Source organism: Vipera ursinii (assembly GCF_947247035.1).
Source record: "Vipera ursinii genome assembly, chromosome: 2".
Taxonomy (NCBI): domain Eukaryota; kingdom Metazoa; phylum Chordata; class Lepidosauria; order Squamata; family Viperidae; genus Vipera; species Vipera ursinii.
Genome location: NC_139513.1, coordinates 100,303,762 through 100,322,291, shown reverse-complemented (window position 1 = coordinate 100,322,291; position 18,530 = coordinate 100,303,762). Strand labels below are relative to the sequence as shown.

Genomic DNA, 18,530 nt, shown 5'->3' with positions numbered 1-18,530 from the left:
GCAATTGTGAAATAAAAGTCTCCTTTAAAAACATCTTTATCATTGAACATTTATTATTTTAATGTAAAAACAGTGAAGAATATTCACATCATGCTGTAGGAAACAGCTTGATGCAATATAGCTGTAAATATGTTATGTTTGGGAAGCTGATCAACAAAGAGAGTCAAATCTGAGAACAAAATCTACTAACACGATGGCCTTAATTGTTGTTACAAGGTAATTATTGTTATTGAATTGTCTTGGCTATCTATTGAAACCACTTTCTATGCATATTGGCTAGTGTGCTGGAAAGAATGCCAGGACAAATTTTGAATGAAATAGGTGGCAAAGAGGAGAATTTGGAATAACCGTTTAATATGTGCTTAGGATTCAAGTGTCTGGATTCTTTTGGAGAACCCAGCACAAATACATTTATTTCAGACTGAAAGTCCAATTTGCACTTGGTAATGAATCCAATTTTGTTTTTGCTCCTGGCTGGTTTAATAGAACTTGTGGAGGAATTGTTTCACAAGTGGTACAGTTATGCCCCAAACATAGTACATCACCTAAATTGTTTTGTACTAGCTGAAAACACTTTTGTTAATGAAAGTTGGTTCTCTGAATTCTCACAACACATTTTTCATCATCTAAGTGCAGATTTTATTCCCTAAATAGCACAAGAGAGCCCAAACATATACAGCTCTCTAATTATATTGTTCTGAGCAAAGATACTCTTTATTTTTATTTACCACTTACCACCTGTATTTCTTATGTTTGGGGTTAGCTTCCCAAACTGCAATACAACCAAATAATCTTGGCTTGTGAATCAAACTTTTTCATGCAGCTTTGGTTCCCTTTTGATATCGAGTTGACATCTTTTGACTGAAAATCAAAGTGACTTTCAAATCATTTTATCTCCCATTGGCTTGCTTCATTCCATACACTGGGGAATCATACTGGTGTCAGAGAACTCCTTTTTTCTGTGCTCTGTGGCATTATACTAAGGACAGGAAAAGGGGGTTTTCTGCCTTCCATGGGAAACTGAGAATAATTACTGTTGTGCCCAAATCCAAAATCATCCCATAATTCACCATAATTCAAAGCATATTTATTTCTCTCATCCAGGTGTGAGAAGGTTTTCTTCTTCTTTTAAGTGGGTGAAGCAATGATGGTGGCAGCAGCAATGATGATTTATCCTGCAGAGCTGCAGAGAATGTGGCTAGTGTGAAAAAAACATCTCCAGAGGATGCAGCGGCAAACTTTTTTGTTGTTTTTGAGAGAGGGTTGGAAGTGTACTACTCATTGACCTCTTCAAGCATTAGGGAGAAAGACTTGTTAAAAGTTATTGAACAGCTGCTCACTTTGAAGGCATGATCTTGAAGAATTCTAAGCAGCCTATGTCAGATGCAGTTTGTTTACTCCTGCCCAAAGTGATGAGCTAACACTAATCGCAATTCTTAGTTGGATAAATACAACTAAACAATTGGGGAAGATAAATGAGATCTTGAAAACAATTAATTCAAAGAAGAAGGGTAGTAAGCCTATGGCTTATTCAAGCTTTTTCTCATAATATTAAACCGAATGCTGCATCTGGAAATAGTCCATTTAAAGTATAAAGTTGCTTAATGACATTGTATTCTTTATTTTCACAGCAATATACAATTTCAAAGCTACCCAAGTGCCGCAGATATCAATACATATTGGGGATGTGGTTCATATATTGGAAGACTATGAAGGTAAACATGAAAAATATACAGTACTTTTCATATTGTGACACCTTTGCTCCATCAGCTTGAGTTTGGGGTTGTGTATAAGATGGCTTATGACTTTTTATCTGCAAGCCATGGCTTACTTTGTTGCTAAGTACTACACATGTGAGGCATGTGAGGTGTGGAATTAACATGGTCTCATTATTCTTTAAGCTAAAACTGTGGTGTGACTAGTTGACTGTGGAGTACAAGTAAAGCTATTTCATATAAGGACTGTTTAATAGAGGTTGTTTGGACTTGCAAATGTATATGTCACTCTCAATGGATTTTGAGTAGAGTGGACACTATTCAGGTAAAGTCCAGCTAATATCCCAATGTCTGTGGTGGAGAATATGACTTACAGGTAATCTTTGACATGACCAATCATTTAACAACTGTTAGAAATTAAGACAGTGTTGAACAAAGAGTTTTACAACTTGTTCCTGAAATTATGGCCATTGTAGCAATCCTATGGTCATATGATAAAAATGTGGGAGCCTGGTAGCCTGCACACACTTACAACTGCTGTGCTGCTGCAACTCTCCCTACCCAACTACTTACCCCCCACCATCTCAACCACCCATTCAGCTCATTGGTGTAAGCAAAACTCTGCAACCCAGAGAGAGTCAGTGCCCACCAGTACCAGCAAAGCTGCTGGGGTCTGGGAAGACTCACAACTCACCTGGCCTGCCAGCCCACACAAAACATCCAACTTACCTTTACCTTGTGAAAACCACCGCAAGCAATCTGAACTTTCATATTACATAAGTGTAATGTTATATTGTGACTACAAATCTGAACTTTCATATTACATAAGTGTAATGTTACGTTGTGATAATTACAAATTCAGAATTAGAATTCAAAAGAAAAGTGCTGGAAGTGTTGCTACTGAAAACTATCAAAATAGCACAGGATAGATGTAGATGATACATAGATAGATAGATAGATAGATAGATAGATAGATAGATAGATAGATAGATAATATAAAGATATAGATCTATCTATCTATCTATCTATCTATCTATCTATCTATCTATCTATCTATCTATCTATCTATCTATCTATTAAGTGGCTTATCTATTTTTTACCAGAAGAGGTCTCTCTTGAACTACAACATTGATTTAGATCAGACATGTCAAACTCATATCGGGAGTTTTGCCATTGCCAGCAGTGGGGTGGGCGCGGCTTCCACATGACACGTCTGGCCTGTGGGCCGGCAGTTTGACACCCCTGATTTAGATCATTAGAAAGTTATTCTTACAAAGGATTAGATACCTTAATAAGTGCAAAATGACAGTCCAACATTTCTATATCCTCAAACTACACTACAACTTCTTCAATTATAATAGTCATTAATACTTGAACAATTTCAGATATCAATTATTAATGTTCCTCATGGTAATAGTACAGCCACTGAGCAACTGGGGGAGGGGCTGTAGCTTAGTGACTTTGAGAACTAAGTAAGTGGCTTACCTCCACATAGGCATATGAACATAGGGCGTTAAACTGGTAACTGCAGGAACTGTCTCAATGCTTTCTGTCAACAGAGATGAAACTGTGCTGTGACGTGGCTGCATAATAGACCTTCAGCTGGTTTCCTTTGTCCTGGCTGCTGTCCATGGTGTTTTCTTAGCTTTTCTCTCCAAGAAGCAATAGTCAAAGCAAAGTTCGCTCCTTCTGCTAAATTATAGTCCAATCTAACAGGCCTAGGAGGTAAACAAGCATGTGAAAAGGATGCTGTGGTACCTCTTGAGTGGCAGATTCAGCTAGACACGGAAGCTTTTATTTTGATCAGAGAAAAAGCAAAATAAAATAAAATTAAAATAAACTGGAAGAAAAATAACATGTTTACCTTAACCCCTCATCTCAGATGAGTTTGGATCTGCATTATCATTATTATTTTTTAAAATTCCATTTATATCCTGCCCTTCTCCGAAAACTCAGGGGGGCTTACAAGCTTAGCAGTAGCCTTCATTCTATGTATATGCCTGCTTATTAGGGCTTTCATACACCCCCCAAAGCGGCATTATTACAAAGTCAGCTTAATTGCCCCCAACAATCTGGGTCCTCATTTTACCTACCTCAGAAGGATGGAAGGCTGAGTCAACCTTGAGCCTGGTGGGATGCGAACCTGCACTAATTACAGGCAGCTGGTGTTACTTAAGGAGGCATTAGCCCACTGCTCCACCAAGGCTTATACATGAAACTTATTATCAGTGCACATCAGGTGCATTATTTTTGGGATAGGAACATAAAGAAACTACAGCAGACGCTCTAAAATTTCATAGTTTGAAAATGATTAGAAAGCTTTCTTTCCCTTCTTCCTGTGAAACTGAACAGTGGAAATTCAAGTCAGCTATAAATAAAGGTGCTTGCAGCAGATAGGTGAACAATGGAATTGACAGTCATGAAATGCAGCCACCACCACAAACTTAAATCTCTTTGGAAGGTAAGAGTCATAGAAGCCAGGGGCTATCAGTAACTGGTGAGAAAGATATTGATCGATCAGGACATCTAAAATCAGCAATACCAAGCCTCTCATTACTAGTGGAGGAGAGAGAGAGAGAGAATGAATTACTGTCTTCAAACTTCCCATCAGGCTTCCGCTAGGCACCTGGCTGTCCATGTGGGTTGGGGAAAGGAAAAAGATGCAGGGTTGCATAGCTTTTTATTTAATTCAGCTTTGAGCTGATCATTTTATGTGTCAAGAAATCACATTTCAGTATTCTGCAACTGGATACTCTCAAGATGTACTTGTTTGCAACTCCCAGAACTTCCAGCTAGCAGGCTCAGGAGTATAGGAATTTATGGGAGCTCCATGAAACGTTTTCCAGTGTTTTTGGATTATAACTCTCCATAGGTTTGGAACAAGGAGAGTTTAGTGTCCGTATACTTGGAAAACATAGAAAGGATTTTTCCTTACTTTGAAAAAGCAAAAAGCAAACAAAAGTAGCATTATTAATATTAGCATATTGAGACTACAATGCTAATGCAGAATAGTAGTTTGACTCCTATTGACACATTTGCCCATATGGATAATTTCAACAGTCCAGTTCAAGGATAACTGGGAAACATGGCTTCCAGATACATGAATCTGTGCTGGTTCTTGAATTCCTTTGAAAGCCAGAGGTAAAATCAGACATTTATTTCTGGTTTTCAACAACCCAGAGACATGACATTCAATCTTGGAGAATTACTACAGTACTTGTTTAAATTTAGGGAAGTCATACAAGTCAGGTCTGTTTTTGGATGTAGCTATAGATCATTTAAATCTTTCCCATTTACCTGCCACCTTTCTAGGAAAGCAATGTTAGAGGAAATGTACAAATTAAACCATTCGTTTGGTTGACCGTGTCATACCACAGACAATCATGGGTACATTTCACTTTTCCTATGTTACATCTTTGCTCTGCAAGCTACACTGCCTTCCATTTTGCTTCTTGGTGCAATTTGTTCTGTACCAGCCTACTACCGGCCCTGCAGATAAGGCAGGGACAACCCCTTTTACAAGAAGGCAAGAGGCTGGAACTAAGCCTGCCAAATTTATGAACACAAAAGCAAATAGAGCAAAACAAGACACGAACCATGAAACAGGAACTATTCAAACGGTTGCCTTCAGCAAACCAGCCCTCCCACGCATTCCCCTTTTAAACAGTTCAGGGCGTGGCTTCTCTCTGCCTCCTTCCGAGGTGCCCCATTGCCTTCCTCTGTTTACTCCTGATTGACTGCCTCCTGCGTCGGGCGTCCTTGAACAGGGCCAGCTGTGGGTCATCTTCATCCACGCTGTCAGGCTCACACAGCTGGGTCTGCGTCGTAACCAGGTGGGAGGGGCCTGGCTGAGTGCTCTCATCAGCAAGATCTCCAACCCCCTCAGCAACCTCTCCAACACCCCCCCTCCTCCTCTGAATCATCTGACCCAAATGCCAAACCCACAGGCTGACCCTGAATCACAACACAATTCAAGGTGCTATTTATTACTAAGACAGCTGTACAAAGCATGGAGCCAGAGTACTTGAGAGACAGTTTTGCTTCCATTGTTTCTAGGTTGGATCAAAGGAGCATTCTTCAGTTCATCTATTAGGGATTGTCATTGAATGGAACCTAGGAAATGGTTCTATTCTGTAGCTGCACCTGTCCCCTGGAAAGCCATACTGTACTGCTTATGGTTCAGCTGGGTCTGATTCTTCTGGTTTTAAATACATATCGGTGTCACAGGAACAATCAAGCTCATGCTATTGGTATATGGTTGCCTTTGGAAGCCACGTTGTGTGGATCAATTAATCAGTTGGCAAGGGTGTTATTTGTTTGTTAAAATATGCATGTATTTATATTGTATTCCAATTCTTGTTAGACATCTCGAACTGCATTGGTGAGATGAGTGGTTGAATGAATGAATGAATGAATGAATGAATGAATGAATGAATGAACGAATGACTGTGCAACCATAAAACCATATTTTAATAGATAGGCCAGCTTTTTTCACAACTATATTGTGGGAATGTGCTATCTTCAGTGAGACTTAGTCCTGGGATAGTGCTTGTAGAGTAACTATTAAATAGCAGAAGCTGTGTGAGTGGACAAAATCTAATACAATGATACGGTTCTGTTTTGAATCATAGATTGGTATAGGGGATACTTGGTCAGACATAAAGAAACTGAGGTGAGTTTATCCTATTATCATCATAATTGTTATTACTGAAGTGTTATAATTTGCTTTTTTCTCCTTTTGCACAGAGGAGAGAATGTTAAGGAGAGAATCATCTACCGTTCAGAACAATTTTATATATTTATACTCTAAACAAACCCCACTGATTTGGTCCCATGTAGACATGTACAGGATTGTAGTCTGCATGTGTTTTGGCTGGGCAATATTTAAATAAGCTAATATTTAAATTGACTTATTTTTTAGCTTTCTTTCATGGAGCTTAAGTTTCTCAATATTAACAATGTTTAATTATTTTATCCAAGATTAACATTAATTTAGGAATGTTTTATGCTTTTACCTGTCAAGATATTAAATCAGGATCTGAATGAAGCTCAAGTTTTTAGATTGACTCCTGATCACAGGAAGTACATCAATTGGAAGTATTATATGCTATACTTTAAATACATGGCCCTCAAATGACTAAGAAAGAATAAAGAAAGACAAAGAACTTTACTTCAGCTAAATTACTCTTCATAACATCAACAGTCTTTGTAAGATCAATTTTGGATGTTAGATATAAATGAATGCTGAAAAGAGTGGAATTACTTCAGATCCAAGTCCATCTCCATCATACTATAACAGGTTCTTTGATTTAATAAAAGAGATTCATTATCCAGCATTATTTACCATCACTGGTAAATAATAAAACACTTCTTGTTATATCCTTGATCTTTTCAAAAGGAAAAGTCAGGGAATGCATTTGGGACATTCAGCATGTGTTGCTAGAGAGGGACTGCTATATCATTTGGCCAGTGCATGGTCAAAAGTCAGTAGCAAAAGAAGATAAGTGGTATGGCCAGTACTCAGTGAGTAGTGCTTTTTTGTACACCTGGCAAAGTATAGAACATTATAATAATAATTTAACTCAGTCTTGTAGTTCAATTACTAAGGTATCATAGAAGAGTTGGCTTCTAAACCTCTACTTGCATAGTGTTGACTTTTCAACTGTTCAAGGAAGATCTATTTTGGGAAATATAACAGCTGTGTTTTTCCCTTCAATTCCAACAGGGAATATTTCCAAAATCTTTTATCCACATCAAAGAAATTGCTGCTGAGAAGAAAAGGTATTATATATAACATACATTTGTTAGATACCTTAACTTGTTTTAGCAAAAATGTGGTATATTAGAAACACATCTCAATAAAGAAGAACATGTTGTAACCAAATGAAACCAAATGTCCCTTCTTGTTTCATGGTTCTTCTTGTGGTTAAGATCAATTCAGTATACAATTTGGGATCAGATGCCAACAATCATGGACAGTAATACTTTAGGGAATTTGATAAAAAGTAATGATAAAATACTTTCTTTTAAAGCTGCTGGACTGGTATATGAATATATAATATCTTTTGATTGTTGTGAAGCATGGTAGTAAAGCTGAAAAAAGTTGAGAGTCTTCCTATTTTTTAATACTGAATGTTCAGATTAAAACTATTGGGGGAGGCTGTTGTCTTTGTAAAACCCACAAAAGCAGCTGGAGAGTAGCTGGAGTGGTGCTGCATTATGTGAATTTTCCATCTGATCCAAATGCATAATTCTTATGTGAATTCCACTTTTAGCTGTAGATAAAATGTCATACCTTGTGGTTAAAAAACCCTTCATACAATTAAAAATGACCCACAATGAAACAGATTTTTATCATGAAAGCCACATCCCATGTAGCTAAGTTCACTCAATAACAAACCACATTTTTGCCTAACATGATGGCTTGGTTCATATGACTTGCTAAGATGTAAAGGGATTTGATTAGAATTGTCTTACCCTTTGTTGTGTTTAAACCTTGTCTTATAGTTTAGCTTACTGGGTGAATGAAGCCTATGTTTGCTGAACAGTAATTAGTATACAGTCATTTATCTATCCTGACCAAGTTTGGCAGACATGGTCCAACCTCACCAGGTCTGGAAGTCCAAAAAACATGAGAAGGTATTTGAAAATCTTGTGGTTAGGTAAACAGTGGTCCAGAATTACAATGTTTTCATTTAAGCAAGACTTATCTGTTCCACATCTTTTCTGATTTCATTCTTTCATCTCCTTCTGTTAAGATTTAAGATTTATTGAGATTTTTATACCGCCCTTCTCCCAAAGGGACTCAGGGCGGTTCACAGGGCATAAATATAAATAACAGTACAAACATTAAAAGATAATTAAATTAATGCCCAAGTCAAAACCAGACTAATAAAACAAACCTATAAAAAACCCATGTACCCCCATCAGGCCAGACCCGCTAGTTCAAATAAATGGGTCTTCAACCCGCGACGGAAGGATCGGAGGTCTGATGCCATCCGGAGCTCAACCGGCAGTTGGTTCCATAACGCCGGAGCACCCACAGAGAAGGCCCTCCCCCTGGGGGCCACCAGTCGACATTCCTTGACAGGAGGCACCCTGAGGAGGCCCTCTCTGTGGGCGCGCACAGGGCGGAGGGGAGTCGACGCCGGCAGCAGGTGGTCCTCGAGGTATCGCGGACCCATGCCATGTAGGGACTTAAAGATCATAACCAAAACCTTGAACCTTACCTGGAAGACAACTGGTAACCAATGCAGCTCACGGAGCAAAGGTGTAACATGGGAGTACCGGGAAACTCCCAAGACAACTCTCGCGGCCGCATTCTGTACCAGTTGGAGCCTCCGAGTAGTCTTCAAGGGAAGTCCCATGTAGAGAGCGTTACAGTAGTCTAGGCGAGAGGTCACGAGCGCATGAGTGACCGTACATAAGGCCTCCCGGTCCAGATAGGGCCGCAACTGGCGCACCAGGCGAACCTGGGCAAAAGCCCCCCTAGTCACGGCCACTATGTGATCCTCCAAAGTGAGTCGTGAATCTAGGAGGACTCCCAAGTTGCGAGCCCTATCCACAGGGGGTAAAAGCTCACCCCCCATAGAAAGAGGTGGAACATCCCAAGTGTCTCGGGAAGCCGGAATGTACAGCCACTCAGTCTTGTCAGGGTTGAGTTGAAGTCTGTTCCTCCCCATCCAGACCCGAACCGCCTCCAGGCAACGGGACATCACAGCGAGGGCATCACTGGGGTGGTTTGGGGTCGAAATAAAAAGTTGGGTATCATCAGCATATTGATGATACCCAACTCCAAAACCACGAATGATCTCACCCAGCGGTTTCATATAGATGTTGAACAGGAGAGGCGAGAGGACCGACCCCTGAGGAACTCCACAAGCGAGAGTCCTAGGGGTCGACCTCTGCCCCCCTGCCAACACGGACTGCGAGCGTCCCAGGAGATAGGAGGAGAACCACTGAAAAACCGTGCCTCCCACTCCCAATCCCCTGAGACGCTGCAGCAGGATACCATGGTCGATGGTATCGAAAGCCGCCGAGAGGTCTAATAGGACTAGGACAGAGGAATACCCCCTATCCCGAGCCCTCCAGAGATCATTCACCAGAGCGACCAATGCCGTCTCCGTGCTGTGCCCGGGCCTGAAACCCGATTGGTAAGGGTCCAGATAATCCGCTTCATCCAGGACCAGAGGGAGCTGATGCGCCACCACACTCTCAACAACCTTCGCAAGAAAGCGAAGGTTGGAGACTGGACGAAAGTTGTTCAATACAGCTGGGTCCAAGGCAGGCTTCTTGAGGAGAGGTCTCACCACCGCCTCCTTCAAGATGGTGGGGAAATAACCCTCGCTCAAAGAAGCAGATATAACCGCCTGGAGCCAGCCTCGTGTCCTCTCCCTAGCTGCATAAACCAGCCAAGAAGGGCACGGGTCCAGTAAACATGTGGTGGAACTCAGCTTCCCCATAATCCTGTCCACTTCATCAGGGGTCACAGAATCAAACTCCTCCCAGATAACATTGACAAGACCGCCCGTGTCCTGATCGTCAGACTCTGCCCAGCTGGAGTCCAAACCGGTCCGAATCCGAGCGATTTTATCCGACAGATGTTGACCAAACTCCTCGGCACGACCCTGCAAGGGATCCTCCCTCCCCTCCTGATTAAGAAGGGAGCGAGTCACCCTAAACAAGGCAGCCGGGCGATTATCTGCGGACGCGATGAGGGTGGAGAAGTAATTACACCTCGCCTCCCTCATCGCAGCGAGATAAGACCTAATATAGGTTCTTAACCGCAATCGGTCAGGTTCAGATCGGCTGGACCTCCAGCAGCTTTCTAGGCCCCGTTTCCGACGCTTCATCTCCCGGAGCTCCGCGGAGAACCATGGAGCTCGTTGGGATCTGCGCCGGGTCAGGGGCCGCAAGGGTACAACCCGGTCGAGTGCCTCAGTGACTGCCCTTTCCCAGGCTTCCACTAAGGCATCCGCCGAGCTGTGAGCAATGGAGGCAGGTGGGGACCCCAGCGCCGCTTGGAATCTCTCAGGATCCATTAGGCGTCTGTTACTTCTCAGCACTGCATTTATAAACAAATATTCATGAGATGTATGGAACATCTAATATAGAACGGCCTACTAGTGACTAGAGGAGCCTATCTGAGTGTCAATTCAGGATTGTCTGTCTCAAATATCTGTCTGTGAGATGTTTAGCTATGGACCCAGCATTCATAGCTGACTGTTCCACTTCTGGCTTTCCACTTGGGGTTGCTGATCATGTGTATAATGTTAAATTGTATTATAATACGGTATTTATGCTTTGGTTCAGAAATGCAGAAAATGTAATACCTGCTGAGATTCCATTGGTACAAGAAGTTACCAGCACATTATGGGAATGGGGTAACATTTGGAAACAACTGTATGTGGTGAGTTATTCTTCCTTTCTTGCAGGGAAATTTTATGACTGCCCAGGAAGACGCTTTAGCTGTATTAAGTGCCACATCAGTAGGTTTAGTTTTCCACCAAGCCAATGTATTTTGCATTTAATTTTATGAATACTGTATATAACTGCTCCGAAAGTGCTGGTAAAGAAGAAATCTCTTCATTGCAAGATTTAGCTTCAATTATTTAAGAGGCTTTTGTGCAATTCCACTTTTGAGTGTTATGTGATTTCAACCTTTGAATGGTCTTTAATGCACCATGCACAAATGCACTGCTAGGAGAAAGTGAAAGCTCTGGTGATTTAGAACCTACTGCTTTTGCTTATGCAGAAAAACTGTTCTCATACTTTTTCTAAACAGCAGAATGGCTTCTTTTTTTAATGCACTGCGTAACCTGTCCGACTGAAAGACAATGAATTTTGTGCACCCAAAGATCCCATAAGTATAAAGTTTCAATGAAGGAGAATATTTGTAGCTCAGGGTTGACATGAGGGGTCCTTGGTGCTCTCCGAGCTTGCTTCTTTTCTTGCAGATGTTTCATTATCCTAACTAGGTAACATCATCAGTGCTAGTTCAGATTAGTCCATACTACCACTGATAATGTTACCTAGCTGAGGTAATGACAGATCTGCAAGAAAACAAGCAAGCTCAGAGAGCACCAACGGCCCCTCAATATGAAGTTTATTTTGAATAAAGGAGGAGTCATTTTTTTTATTGAAAAGTTTTATCATACATTTTATCTTTAACAATCCCCCCTACCCCTCCCCTATCCCTCCCTCCCTACCCCTCCCCCCCTCCCCTCCCCCCCGACTTCCCAGAGCTAAGTACAAGGTATAAAAAACCAAAAAAACCCCAATCATAAACATCCATATGCTAACAACCATAAACTCTGAGATCTATCTCTCTCTAGCTCATATAGGATAACTACAAACACTATTAATATAAGATATATAAAAAAAGAGAAAAGAAAAAAAAGGAGAAAAAAAAGGAAGACTTATTCAAATGCTACATGAAACTTCTTAGTACCGTATTTGTTCTGGATATACTCAATCCATTTTCTCCACTCCATAACATAACGTTCTTGCGAGTGATCTTTCAAATAAGGAGGAGTCATTTTAAAAAAGGAAGAAAGCTTCTAGTGTATTTGCTGTTTAGCTCCCATGTTCAATATATGGATGAGAAAAATGAGAATAGGTCAAAGTAAACAACAATTAAGCTTCAAAGCAAAAACTTAGAATACATCTTTTGAACTCACCCTGAAAGGGTCCAGAACATCTTGGCAATCCCTTCTGTTTCCTCAACACAAGCAACTGGATTGATAATTGATTATACTTCAACAAAAAGTTCCAGAGGTAGTAGTTTAATTTAAAAAGCATAGGACTAGCTTTTTAGTAAATCTCCAAGGGAGCAGAAGAGCCAGGTGGATCAGAAGGAATTATAGGAAAGCTGTCACAACTTAGAGCAGTTGCTTCATTTTCTCTGTAGTAGAGCAGGATGCATGCAAACATTTTTTAATCAGGAAAAAAAGTCATTACTGTGAAAGGAAGGTTATTCTAAAATTGTCTGGAGAGTTAGGTTCCTATGTCATGTTAAGAAACACAATAATCCTTCTGTTGGAGTGCTGAGTTTTGGCTTAAGCCAGCTTTTTCTATAGTGTGATCCTGCTTGTGGTCTTACCTCTGTTTTGCATTGGTTCACCCTACCTTCAGTCACAATAAAGTTTAAGTTTAAGTTTAAGTTTATTATATTTGTATACCGCCCTTCTCCCGAAGGACTCAGGGCGGTGAACAGGGCACATATAAAATACAAAGTACAAAAATTAAAAAGAGAATTAAATACAAAGCCCGAGCTAAAACAATAAATAATAATGTAAAACCACAATAAAAACCCCCAGCACATCCCCCATCAGGCCAGGCCGGCTCATTCAAATAAATAGGTCTTCAGATCGTGTCGGAAGGAGCGAAGGTCAGGCGCCGTCCGGAGCTCAACCGGCAACCAATTCCATAAATCCAGGGCGCCCACAGAGAAGGCCCTCCCCCTGGGGGCCACCAGACGACATTCTCTGACCGGTGGCACCCTGAGAAGGCCCTCTCTGTGGGAACGCACAGGGCGGAGGGAAGTTGACGCCGGCAGCAGGTGCACTAAGCACTAAGCATTGTCAACACAAACTGAAGTTTATGTTTTTATATCTATTATACATATTTTTTTATCTCCAGGGTTTTTGTAGATTGGGAAAAAAACCAGGATCACTTCCACTTAGATTAACCACAGTGACAAACAGCAATTGAAATCTTAAATAAGCTGAAGCTTGAATTGTTTTCTCTTTCAGGCAAACAAGAAGGAACACTTCCGTCAGGTACAAGCGATGATGTGCGAGTTAATGGAGTGGAGATCACAACTCCTGTCAGGGACGTTGCCCAAAGATGAACTGAAAGAACTGAAACAAAAGGTCACTTCCAAAATTGATTATGGCAACAAGTAAGTTCTGATGTTACTATCAATGTATTGGAGAAAGGGAATTACCTTGGGCACCTGAAAGCAGGACAAGAAGCAACGGATGGAAACTAGTCAAGGAGAGAAGCAACCTAGAACTAAGGAGAAACTTCCTGACAGTTAGAACAATTAACCAGTGGAACAACCTGCCTCCAGAGGTGGTGAATGCTCCAACACTGGAAGTTTTTAAGAAGAGACTGGACAGCCATTTGTCTGAAATGGTATAGGATTTCCTGCCTGAGCAGGGGGTTGGACTAGATGACCTCCAAGGTCCCTTCCAACTTTTATTATTATTATTATTATTATTATTATTATTATTATTATTATTATTATTATTATTATTATTATTATTATTATTTTGCAAGCTGAGATGCCTTTGTTTTGCTAACCCTAACATTGCTTTTAAGAACGCTTTAATAAAATATATGTTACCATTTTCCACCCAGGCATATTAGTAGAATACTAATAAGACATTCTAAATGTTGTGTTGTTACAACTGCCACTTACAAATTACCTTTGTTATGGACCTAACATAAAGTCCCCCTCGGGTCAAGCTTAACTCCGGGTGACCTTATCAACCCATTAGTGTACTTTTCTTCACAAATGCACAAAAGTCATTTGTCATGCCTTCTTTGGGGATTTTATTTTTCCAAATTTTCCATTCTGGTCTAACTTTGGGGTTTTCTGGTATTCTCCCCATCATATATTAATCAACTCTATTTAGCTGGTCTAAGATCAGAGATGTGCTGTCAGCTGCTCAACATTGCATACCATTATTTTCTTCAGTCCTTCTAAGACAAGTTGCCTAAAAAGAGTTATCAAGGTGCAGAGTAGAGAAACTGACTTTATGATTTTACTTTGCTGATAAGTTGTATCTTCTCCTCCTCCTCCTCGTTATTTTGGCTTTTTAGGGTACTTATTCTGGTTTTACTTTCTTAGATCTTGATCTTCCTTTACTGTTTATTATTGCTTTGCTACCCAAAGTCACAAACTGTGAGTGGGATGTAATATGCATATAGTACATGAGTCCTTCGGGAGAAGGGTGGTATAGAAATTTAATAATAATAATAATAATAATAATAATAATAATAATAATAATAATAATAATAATAACATCTGTTATGCTGCATTCAAAAACAACGGTGGAGAAAAAGATAATGTGGCTGATAAATATTTCAAATTCAAAATTTGTCTATAGAGGCAACAAAATTAGATGCTTGGATAGGGATATTCTAGAATAAGATAGACTATTGTATGGAATGGAGACCTCAGATTTGCATCTTATCTAAATGAAAAAAAAAACACCCAGAAAACACATAAGTGTCCTTCATTTATTAAAATGAGTTTTCAAAAACTATTTTATGGCATTTTTTTAAAGCGGCTTTTGCAAAATGCAATCTTTTTACATGTCATTGTTTAGCATCAGTGGTCTAAAAGATGAAAAATGTTTGAAGCAGTAAGTCATACAGGCAGATTCTTAAGGGATCTCAGAGAATGATGGTATGGTTCTGCTTTACTAGATGGAAACAGTTAATACAAATATAGAAAGGCAAAAAAAATTGATCAAAAAGAACAAGCTCACAATTCCATCAGCTGCTAGGAACTCCTGACAAGACTTAAATGGCTCAGCAGCAAGGAGGACTCCATTCAGTCACACACAGTATCTTCCTAGGCTAGACCTTTGCAGCAGTTCTTATACTTTGTCCCTTACAGAGCATGCTGTCATGTTGTCATTCCACAAATTCAGGTGCAAAATGAAGAGTATAAACAAAGCTGAGGTTAACAGAAGGCAAAAAAATACCATCTGGATTCTCAACATGCCCCTTTACCAGGCTGGAGTGATGCCAGTCAAAAATTAATATCTAAGTAAAAAAAATAGTTGTTTGGAGATAGAGGAGAATTTGAAGGGAAACAGGCTAGATAAATTGACTGTTTTCTCTTGTTTTGTCTTAATTTCAAGAGAAACACTTATAGACACAAGGTGTAACTTCTCTTCAGATGCGAATAGTAGGTCCGCAGAAGTAGGAAGAGAAAGATTTATCAATCTAGTTTTGAAGTTTCCATGACGCATTGCACAATAAGTAAAAATGTTCGCTGGGTTCACCCAAACAAAGTGGGATTGGCAAGTGTGACTCAGCATATTGTATAGACTCAGCTAAAGGACTGAATTAGAATCAGAGTAGAGCTGGAAGGGACCTTGGAGGTCTTCCAATCCAGCCCCCTGCTCAAGCAGAAGATCCTATACCATTTTAGAAAAGTGACTGTCCAGTCACTTCTTAAAAACCTTCAGTGATGAAGCACCCACAATGTCTGAAGGCAAAAGCTGTTCCAATGGTTAATTGTCCTCGCTGTTAGGAAGATTCTCCTTAATTCCAGGTTGCTTCTCTCCTTTTTTTAGTTTCCATCCCTTGTTTCTTGTCCTGCCTTCTGGTGCTTTGGAAAATAAATTGACCCCCTCCTTTTTGTGGCAGCCTCTCAAATACTGGAATACTGCTATCATGTCCGACAAGTCCTTCTTTTCTGTAGACTAGCCAAATCCAAGTCCTGCAGGCGTTCTTCATATGTTTTAGTCTTCAGTCTTCTTGATGTTTGTAGGTAAATCATCTTAGTTGCTCTTCTTTGTACTTTTTCCAAAGTCTCACGTCTTTTTTGTAATGTGGTGACCAAAATTGGATGCAGTATTCCAGGTGTGGTCTTACTAAGGCTTTATAAATTGGTACTAATACTTCATGTGATCTTTGATTCAATGCTTCTGTTTATACAATCAATAATTTACCATTAGCTTTTTTGGCTGCTGTCGCACACTGTTGACTCATGTTTAAGTGATCGTCTACTAGGACTCCAAGGTCCCTCTCAAAGTTACTGTTTTTGATCCAGGTTTAAAGATGTGTCCAAGACTGAAAGCTCTTTCATCTTTGCAAACTACAATTACTCAGACTTCTCAAAGATTATTTCTTTCATTGCAAAATCATGGGTGTTAATGATATTCATGGTTCCATTCAGGATACCATTCATCATTATGCAAATTGTTTTTTCAAAGGAGATTATACCCTCATGAGTATTATATTATCTGTTAACCCAAACTTTTTGCGATGCATCAGACATGCTGCTTGGTTTTGCGTGAATGTCTTAATTTTTAAATCACATCTCAGAGATAAACAAACATCAACCAGATTTCAAACAACTTGAAATGAAACCTAAGATATTTGTAGCGTGATGTCTATTTGAAACTGAAGGATGGCCTTTAATGTTGCAGGATTCTTGAGCTGGATCTGATTGTTAGAGATGAAGATGGCAATATTTTGGATCCTGACAAAACCAGTGTCATCAGTCTCTTCCATGCACATACAGAAGCTACAAAAAAAATCACAGAGAGAATTAAAGAAGAAACGGTACAGGGGTTTGCATTCCCTCTTTCTACTTTCAAAAAGAGGTTTCCTTATTTATTCCCACAGAGAGTTAATCTGTAAAAGCATCAGGTGCAGCTTAGCAATCATTCTTCCTGCCTGATTCATTATGCATATTAAAAATATCTCTTCACATCAAGTATTTATTCTGAATTCCAAGCTTTTTTAAAATGCTGATTTCAATCCATCAATAAACCAATCACATAACTTAGAAAAGTTGACACACATATTGGTGCAGACCAAAAGGCCTATAGCAAGCTTTTTTAAAAAAGTCAGATATACTTTACCTGGTCTTTTAAAACAATGTGCAGTGGTCACCCTTTGTAAAAAAAATGGGGAGGGGAGATAAAATTTAGAAGGGAGGACAAGACCTTCCTTATTATCCATGTCTATAGACTCTGTCAAACCATGTTTGTACGAGGAAAATTAAGTAGTGCACTGATTCAGATTTTCTAAAAGCTAGTAACTTATACTACATCCTCTGCTAGCCAAGTAGTTGTTCTTGATGTTTGTAGGTAAACTCTGTTATTCTGAATTCCTATTGAAGCACCAGATTCCTAAGGTTATCGTGATATTGCTCACTTGTGCATAGTGAGCAATGCCAGATTATCTTCAGGTAATCAAATCTGCTGGGACATGGTATGTTTAAGTGCACTATTTCCTGAACAGAGCTTTTGTGTGTGAGAGAGATCTCCTTGATCTAATTTCTGGCCAAGTGGAAAAAAAAACTATTTTTCCTTTGTGAAGTGTCAGCTTTCCCTTAAAATTAATGCTGAATTTGCTTAAACTTATATCCAGCAAGCAATGCTACATATCATTTAAAAATCAGTAGCACATAAAAAATTACAATAGCAGTATGCTATAACTACAGTAAAAAGTAGGGAAGGAGAAGAACAGTTTATATATAAACAATTTCCTTTTTGCTATTGCATCTCCTCTTTATGTACATGCCTCCCCTAAAAATCCCAAAAAACCCAAAACAAACACAAATGAACAATGAAAACAATACAATAAAATATATATATTTGATAATTTTACAAAAAATAAAAAAGCAAAGTTAGTGCCTCCATCACCACTAGGTTATTCAATTGAAGCTAATATTTTGGGGAATGTGAATTTATTGTAATAATTTGACAACTATAAGATTTCTCACACTTTCCCTGGACTCTGTACCTCCCCAAAGAAAGTTACACCTCACAGTTTGGGAAAGCCAGCCTTACACATATACAAAGATGTTTGATTTCAAAAGTAGAGAGGACTTTGTAAATATTTACTACAACAACACTTAACTTAAACTTGCATCTCAGGTATTTAAAATAACCAAACATTATGGGAATTATATTTCATCACAGCTGGACAGGAAAAGTTGGGAAAAGTGTGATAAATGTTGTGGTTTAAATTTTCTTGACCCCAAAGATGTGATGTAGCATTAACATGACTTTTTTTTTAAAAAGGAAATCTGTTTATCAAGTACTTTTGCTGTTTTTCTAA

The 18,530-nt window shown here is 39.4% G+C and overlaps 1 protein-coding gene across 1 annotated transcript in view; it reads left to right on the top strand.

Moving 5' to 3' along the window:
- Positions 1-18,530, top strand: part of DOCK2 (dedicator of cytokinesis 2) — a 341,341-nt gene that overhangs the window by 11,855 nt on the left and 310,956 nt on the right. Inside the window, exons 2-7 of the mRNA XM_083351346.1 lie at positions 1,632-1,715; positions 6,347-6,387; positions 7,441-7,496; positions 11,028-11,124; positions 13,469-13,617; positions 16,889-17,024. Coding sequence (XP_083207472.1) covers positions 1,632-1,715; positions 6,347-6,387; positions 7,441-7,496; positions 11,028-11,124; positions 13,469-13,617; positions 16,889-17,024 — 563 coding nt within the window. The remainder of the gene's footprint in view (positions 1-1,631; positions 1,716-6,346; positions 6,388-7,440; positions 7,497-11,027; positions 11,125-13,468; positions 13,618-16,888; positions 17,025-18,530) is intronic.